Source organism: Anoplopoma fimbria, chromosome 2, assembly GCF_027596085.1.
Source record: "Anoplopoma fimbria isolate UVic2021 breed Golden Eagle Sablefish chromosome 2, Afim_UVic_2022, whole genome shotgun sequence".
Taxonomy (NCBI): Eukaryota; Metazoa; Chordata; class Actinopteri; order Perciformes; family Anoplopomatidae; genus Anoplopoma; species Anoplopoma fimbria.
In genome coordinates this window covers 30,760,966-30,769,568 of record NC_072450.1, presented here as the reverse complement: position 1 = coordinate 30,769,568, position 8,603 = coordinate 30,760,966, and the positions used below count along the sequence as shown (strand labels likewise).

Here is an 8,603-nt window from a genome sequence, read left to right as displayed (position 1 = left end):
TCAATTATGTTGAGATGTAACTGATCAATACATTTAACAGTAGTATCAATAATCTACTTCACACAGAGCCTAAACTATCTATTGTAACATTCAATTCAACTTTTTAAATATATTCATCCACGTGGTAACCCGGCAACCACATGCTGCATTCACTGCCATATGTAAAAACAAAAAACAAAAAGAAAGATAAAAGAGCTGTTATATATAGCTGTTTACTAGCAGTATTTACAGCTTAAAACATGCCTTTAATGGCACTTAAGTGTTGTGTCCTATCTAATTATAACCGGTGAAAGCTAAAAAAAAAAACAAGGTCGCAAGATAAAGTTAGTTTTTCCCATGTTCTCTGAACGCAGCACCTATGATAGCGAGCGGGCGTGGCTAACGAGCTCCATCAACTTCCGGGGAAAACAGCGTGAGTTATGAATGCCCACATGTCTTGAATATATGTGCTTATTGTCATAAATACTGCAGTATTCTGCTTGACACCAGCTGGCGGTGTTGTGTGGAGCCCGTAGGAGCCGGGCTGGGATGTATTCTTGTGTCTGGGACAGGTTTGGGGTTATGTACGCGGATACACCAACATAACTGTATTGTAACGCTGTCACGTGACTGTTCTCTCACTATGTGTTGTGACTGTCTGACTGCTCATTAAAATCCAAGTCCACGCAGTTGTACAGGAGTGGCCATAAGACTTAAGCACTTTAATTACATTTGGGTAATACACTGAACACGCACTTGCTCCGTCCGGCGTCAAGCTGCTGACGTCAATGTAACACTTCCGGTTTTCATTGCCGGGTATTTCAAAATAAAGGTCCCCTTGTAAAATAAGATAATGCTTTATTAGTCCCGCAGCAGCATAGAGATAGTGCAAACAAGAGACATTGTTTTAAAAAAAAAAACTGTATTATAAATAAGTAATAAAGGTACTAAACAGGAAAGAATTATTACATAAGTAAAAACAAATTAAAATAAAAAAATATATATAACAATAACTAAACAAATTTGTTTAGTTATTGTGGATTTTATTTTATTTTAATTTGTTTTTACTTATTTAATAATTATTTCCTGTTTAGTACTTTTATTACTTATTTATAGTACTTTCTTTTTGTATTTTTCAATATTTATGGATTTTATTTTAATTTGAGACATTGTTAAAAAAACTGTATTATGAATAAGTAATACAAGTACTAAACAGGAAAGAATTTTTACATAAGTAAAAATAAAATAAAATCCACAATAACTAAAAAAATATTGAATATACAGGCTGTTACAAAACATTACACTATACACTTACTATACACTGCTGTCATGTGTTGCAGGGTTTCGCCATGGGACTCACCAGCCTGGAGAAGATCATTGCACTGCAGAGAAACCCAGCCAACATCAGGAACCTGTGCATTCTGGCACATGTTGACCATGGTGAGTAGACACGCTGACATTACATCTGTTTATTGATATGTTAACCAGCAGCAGCGAGCCCTACATAAGTAAGGGGGGTTACTGTAAAGATGAGGTTAAGCCCTCCTCCGTTTAGTGTTGGAGAACGTGTATCTGGAGCATCGCTATCATAAGATAAGATAATCCTTTATTAGTCCCGCAACGGGGAAATTTACAGGATTTACAGCAGCATAGTGCAAACAAGAGACATAGTAAAAAAAAAAAAAAAAAAAAAACAAGATCAAAAAGTATTGTAAATGCGAATATGCAATAAAAACAGTAAAGAATCCACAATAACTGAAATATTATATATACGGACAGTATAACTATTATTGCACAGTATATTGTATTGCACGGGTTTTTAGTGTCATGTGTCATGTGTCATGTGGTCTACTGGGAGCAGAGTTGGTTGTGCAGCCTGACAGCAGCAGGAAGGAAGGACCTGCGGTACCTCTCCTTCACACACCGGGGGTGAAGCAGCCGGTGTCTGAAGGAGCTGTACAGAGCTGCCAGGGTGTCCTGCATGGGGTGGGAGGTGTTGTTCATCAGGGATGACGGCTTGGCCATCATCTTCCCGTCTCCCACTACTTCCACCGTATCCAGTGGACACCCCAGCACACTGCTGGCCTTCTTAACCAGTTTGTTTAGTCTCTTCATGTCGGCTGTCGAGATGCTGCTGCTCCAGCAGACCACTCCATGAGTCTGCACATGGAAACTCCCTATCCTGTTTTTAGAGGCCGGGATAAGACCTTATGCCGTTTATGAGGAACTTCTGTCATACATATGTATATATATCGTATTCAATTGAGCACATTTTTATACAACACATCGGCTATTCACATAAAATCAACTTTAATAACTCGAGTTGCCAGAACGTACAGGTGCAACCACAGAGTGTTAACTAACTGTAAGAGCTTTAAAATATCTGGACATAGAAGTAGCTTTTGTTTAACATAAACTGTATGTCATTATTTAAGAAAAAAAACATCTATTCACTGTGGAGATGTTTCTCCAAGTCTGGGAACGAACTGATTATTGTGCGAACCCCTGATCCACTGTGACAGAATTGTGTTTGTTTTTACTCATTAAGACATTGGATATCATTTTAGGGTTGCCCACTTATGATTAAAACAAATGATTCATTTTGTTGTTAATTAATCTCAAATTATGTATTTAATTCCGAGATTTATTGTTCAGTATTTATAAAATTACAGAATGTAGAAAAAAAAATAACGCATCATAATTTCCCATAGGTATCGTCTCAAACAGTCCTGAACTCCAGTCAATTCATTTTATAATGATATAAATCAGAGAAAAGCAGTCTTTTGAGTCTTTGAAGTGAAGATTTGATCAAACGTTTACTTTGTTCAGTAATTAAAAGGTTTTGGCCTCAGTCAAAATGTTTAGTGAGAGTGTACGCAGAAAGCTTTACATCGTGAATCATTCTGAACCATCTGAATCTGTGCAGGAAAAACCACTCTGGCCGACTGCTTGGTGGCGACTAATGGTATCATATCAAGTCGACTGGCTGGCAAGGTGAGTGGCTTTATCTGCTGCACGTGCCCCTGTTGCTCAGCTGTTTTTTTGTCATGATTCTAACTTGTGGCGTGTGAATCATCCAGCTGAGGTATCTGGACAGCAGGGAGGATGAACAGATCCGAGGCATCACTATGAAGTCCAGCGCCATCTCTCTGCATTTCACAAACGGTAAGCTCACTTTGGTTAGACAACCCTATAAATATTCCTGTGCCTGATCTTCTTCTGCTGTGGTTTGTGATTTTTTTTTAAATGGCCTTTCTTCATTTGAAATAGATAGAGAGAGAACCAGAGCCCTGTGTATTACAGGTGTGTTTGGTGCAGAGAGCATTAGCGGTTAAGGTTAAAGCTAAATGGGTTCCCTTTCTAATATTTCTGACCACTCAAAGTGCCTCAACATTCACCCATTCACACACACATTCACACACTGATGGCACCATGCATGCTGTCATCTGGATATAATCTAAAGATTATATATATATATATATATATATATATATATATATATATATATATATAGATTCACACTCACTCACACACCAAAGGCTCAATATTCAGGATCATTGTGGGGTTCAGCATCTTGCACAAGGACACTTGGACTTTCAGACGGAGGAGGTGGGGATCTTCTGATTAGTTCACATCCTGTTCTAACACAGCCGGGTGTTTTAACACAGTAATAGCAAGATATCCAAAAAAAGTGAAAAAAATGACTTTAATTTAATCAGATGCCGACATGTATTGTTCCTGTTTTCAGTAGCTGAAAGTATTTCCTGCCTCTATTGTAACCTCAGTGGAATATCTGGACATGATGGCGTGTCATCTTCATTTGTACAGCTATCTACCAGAACATGAAAGGCATACCATTAAAAAAAACAAAAACATTTGATTGTGAATTTAGCATATTGTATATTCTTTATATAATCTGTGGATGCGGTCCTTTATGATGCTCAATCTAATGTGAAAAATATAGTGGTCTTTAGCAACTAATCAACCAACCAACCAAACAACCCAATAATCAGCACTTTTTATACAAATAAAATTAAACAGAGTGCTTCACAGAGTACACTCCCCCCCCCCCCCCCAAACCACACACTAACAATAAATTAATTTGTAATCAATAAAACATTTATAAAAAATAATAGTAATCATTTTACTCAAAAAAGAAATCAAGAAAAAAATACTGAAACGGAGAAAAAGGCAAGCATGAATATCATCAATGCACAGTGAGAAAACAGCAGAGGTAGGATGTGAGTTAATAAGGCCCAATCAAAGGCTCGACTAAAGCTTTGTTTAAACTCTCGTGAGTCTCTGCAGACGGAACGCTGTGAGCATGAAGCTGTGTGCTGCATTGTTCTCCTAAACACCAAGAGGGCGTTCAACAAAATGAACCTTGATTAATAGGTTCGTTCGAGTTGACTGCGCCTCGCCTCGAAAGTGGACTGCGATCAAGTCGAACAGTTTTCAGGTCACAGGAAGTCATTGAAATGTTTACATCCTGTTGGTTACATCTGTAGGCTACCTGTAGTTTGCAGACTACGTTTGGGTTATATGGCGTGTCCATCAGTGACAATGGTTCTCTCCTTTTAAAAGGTTTTCTGATGCTTCACATCGTTAATCTATGGACTTCACACATTCCAGTTCTCTGACTGACAAAATGTTGACATCAAGTTGGAATTAGGCTTTCTCAATAAATATCTTTATTTACAGATACTAAATAAATAACCTTATATATTATGATAATAATCATTATTTATTATTTATTTATTATTATTATTATCATCATTGCACAACGTGAGTCCACTAGCCAACAATCTAGCGTCAAATCTTACATTTACACAGCAAATAAGAATTTTCAAAACGTGGTGTTTGTTGTCAAAACTAAGAGCCAATCAGCTCTTTGATCAGGAGACAGCCAGGCGTTTCCCATCATGCACTGGGCCATGCAGTCGGTGGAGAGCAGCTGCGGCGCCTGGCTCTAAAACCTGCAGCCGCCTCGCTCTCGTGAGGTTATCGTATCGTTGCCCACGTGTTCATGATGTCAGAGTTCATCTCTAACGACCCCATTGACAACCCCACCTCCAACGCAGGGTGACGGGGCCTTTACTGCTGCCCCCCGCCTCACATCCCGGACTCAGATTCACTGCCCCACTTCGAATCTCTTGAAAACACTCCTTTTTTAAGTCTACTTTTAACCTCTCACTACTTTACTTGTTTGTTAAAATGTCTTAATTGTCTTTTCCTTTAATGTATGTTTTTAAATACTTATCTCTATTCTTTGTAAAATGTCTGTGAGTTTCTTGAAAAGCCCTTCTTGAATAAAATACATTTTGTATTTGTATTATTAAGACTTAGCAGAGCTTGCAAGTTATTATTGTTGGAAGATGTATATAGCGTTAAATGTTGACCAGAAAAAAATGAAATTCATGCACGTAATACTTGTTAGTTGTCTCATCCGTCTGTTATTGGTGTAAATGAAACATGGTGTGCATTTCTTTCTCTCCTCAGGAGACCAGGAGTACTTACTAAATCTGATCGACTCTCCTGGTCACGTCGACTTCTCCTCAGAAGTGTCCACTGCGGTCAGGCTGTGTGACGGGGCCATCGTAGTGGTTGATGCCGTGGAGGGAGTGTGTCCACAGGTAATGTCTCATTCTGCCAGAGACACATGACTGTAGATTCCAGTGAACATACATAGAGTCTAAAAGATTTGAGCGTCTCAACATAAACCTCAATGTAGCCCCAACAGGTATTGGACTTACAGTAGATAGTGAGTATGGAAGTTATTTCAACAAGTGTCATCACATGACCTAACGCCCTCTACCTCTGATCAAGGAGGCCATTCAATCTGCCAAGAGCCAAAGATCATGTTTGAGTAGAGACAGGGGGTTACCCTCATATATATATATGTTGTTATGGGACAGAAGTCACATTCTTAGGTCACAGGATACTACATTACATTACATTACATTACAGTCATTTAGCAGACGCTTTTATCCAAAGCGACTTACAATCAGTAGTATATTACATATCATTCACCCATTCACACACTGATGACAGGCTACCATGCAAGGTGCCACCATCAGAATCTAACTTCATGCAACATCCAGTTGCAAGCCTTCGGGAGCAACTTGGGGTTAAGTGTCTTGCCCAAGGACACATCGACTGCCGAAGCCGGGTATCGAACCACCGATCCTCTGAATGGAGAACTACCTTGCTCTCCACTACGCCACAGCCGCCCTAATGATAGTATTAACTTTCATTTATTTAAAGTGACACAGTGCTTTACAGTGAAAACAAATAAATAAATTAATTCCAAAATATCACATAAAACCAAGCTAAAAAAAAGCCAGAAGATAAACAAAATAAGGACGATAAAAGAAGAAGTTTGAAAGAGGATACTGAGTTTGCGTTCCACAGCTTAGGGGCCCAGAAAAACAAAGGCCTCGGAGCCGTTAGTAGAGCCAGGAGCATGAGAGGAAGAGCAGTCGGAACATAACAGAGAACAACCTGTCGGGCGGAAAAGAGATGTGCTTGGATAAAAATGTAAGCTTAGAGATGAAGTCTAAAATGACTTCAAACAAAGCAAGCTGCCTCTCCATTTCCTACAGTGATGTCACCAGCGCTTTTCTAAAAAGCAGGAAGCAGGCAGAGAGGTTGGGCCCCAAAAAACACAGTGGAGCGCTAAGAAAAAAGAGCCTTTTCTCTGGGCGGCCTGCTCGTTGGGAACAATTGGAAAAAAAAGATGCAGGTTGCTCAGAAAAAAAAAAGCTATCTGGATCCAGGCCCTAAAGCTCAGTAATTAACCTGTTAAATATATATATTGTTTTTATTTGTACAAAAATCAAAGTGTAAAATGAAGAGTTACTTGTGCGTTTACCCGAAGACAGCCGGGCTAGCACTTTCCCCGTTTTCAGTCTTCAGCTAAGCTAACTGGCTCCTCCTTCAGGAGCCAGGCGAGGATTGTGGGTATTTTAGGAGCGCGTAGAATACACACTTTTAAAATCCTCTGGAAAAGGACTCAGAATTTGAAGGATCCTGGACATTGGAACAGTTCCCTCCTTGACTTTGAGAAACACCCTATGTTCTAAGTTTACTTTCATAAAGAAGGCCAACATGCAGATTTCCCAAAATGTCAAAACTAGGTCTTTTAACATTTTAGCTTTTTCAAAGGTTAAAGAAAGCTTCCAATAGTTTTCTGAAGCTTAAATATTTGAATTAACCTTTTAAAGAATTAAGTAAATCAAATGATATTCATGATATGTATCTTATCGTCACATCATGTTGTTTTGACACAGTTACTTTAATTAGATATTGTGCATGTAAAAAAAAAAAAAATGACTATCACTTCCTACTACAATGGCTATTTTTTTTTTATAGGATTGACATTGTTGGTGATCAGTCATGTAAAACATTGGTTAAAACCTACGCAGTACAGAAGTGAAAGGTGATTTCTGGACTCTTTGGTATTGTGTGTAGACCCAGGCTGTGCTGCGTCAGGCGTGGCTGGAGAACATCAGGCCCGTTCTGGTCATCAACAAGATAGACCGACTCATCGTGGAGCTGAAACTCACCTCTCAGGAAGCTTACACACACCTGCAGAAGATCCTGGAACAGGTGAGGAGCGGTCGTCTCACACAGGCCTCTTTCACTCTATTGTCCCTTTTTAATATTTCATGCAAGTCATCTGTAACACTGTTAGCTGATGGAACATGAAGGAGCTGCTCGCGTTTCCTAGACCACTGTCACTAAGAGTTGGTGTTGGCGCGTTGCTCTTTTGTAGGTGAATGCAGTGACGGGGACTTTGTTCACGTCCAAAGTGCTGGAGGAGCGAGAGGAGAAAGAAAAAGAGAAGGAGAAGAAGAAGAAGGAGGAGGAGGAGAAAGAGAAAGACGGCAGGACGTTGAGCGGAGATCAGGTTTATGACTGGGTGGAGGAGGCTGACGACTCACTACTCTACTTTTCTCCCGACCAAGGAAATGTGGTCTTCGCCAGCGCCATCGATGGATGGGGCTTCAGGTGAGGCTTGTTCCCTCTAAGAGGAGGAGTTTGTAGCATTCAATGGAATATAATATTCCTTCTATGTGATAGAAAACTAGTGTTCGTATCGGTTGGCTGGCAGCATCACTGAGTGAATGGGGATGTCCCACTGTGACATCACAAAGGGTTTAAAGGCTCTCTGGTTGACTTTTTGAGTCATTTTGTGCACACTGTCCATAAGTCTGTAACTCTGCAGACTAATGCCGTGTTCACACCAAAAGCGAAGTGAATTTTTCGCTCGTTTAGTTTACATGTAAAGTCAATGCACAGACGCGAATATACGCGAGTAGATGCGAGCTCGAACCTGGCGGCGCGAATGAGGCGAAATTGCGAAATTCGCCTCAAATTGGCGTGACGCTGTGTTGCGAAAGCCAATCAGCGTTGAGATTCTCCTACTGTCATCCTGCCATGTAAGCAAAGTCTAGCACCGATCGATCCGAGCTCCGTTCAGAAAACAAGCATTTAAAAAGGGATGTCCTTGTTGTCTTGCAGAGAGAACTAACAAAACATGAATTCTGACTTTTTACAAACAACCATCATTATGTTGTTACCTCGGCGTCCCTTTTTGTACATTTATTGCAATTAAATCACAG

General features: G+C 39.8%; 1 protein-coding gene across 1 annotated transcript in view; it reads left to right on the top strand.

Moving 5' to 3' along the window:
- Window positions 1–386: 386 nt before the first annotated feature.
- Window positions 387–8,603, top strand: part of efl1 (elongation factor like GTPase 1) — a 70,917-nt gene continuing 62,700 nt past the window's right edge. The window contains exons 1-7 of the mRNA XM_054617562.1: window positions 387–412; window positions 1,320–1,419; window positions 2,906–2,973; window positions 3,060–3,144; window positions 5,479–5,612; window positions 7,450–7,587; window positions 7,754–7,989. Of these exons, the coding sequence (XP_054473537.1) occupies window positions 1,329–1,419; window positions 2,906–2,973; window positions 3,060–3,144; window positions 5,479–5,612; window positions 7,450–7,587; window positions 7,754–7,989 (752 nt within the window). The 5' untranslated portion in view covers window positions 387–412; window positions 1,320–1,328. The remainder of the gene's footprint in view (window positions 413–1,319; window positions 1,420–2,905; window positions 2,974–3,059; window positions 3,145–5,478; window positions 5,613–7,449; window positions 7,588–7,753; window positions 7,990–8,603) is intronic.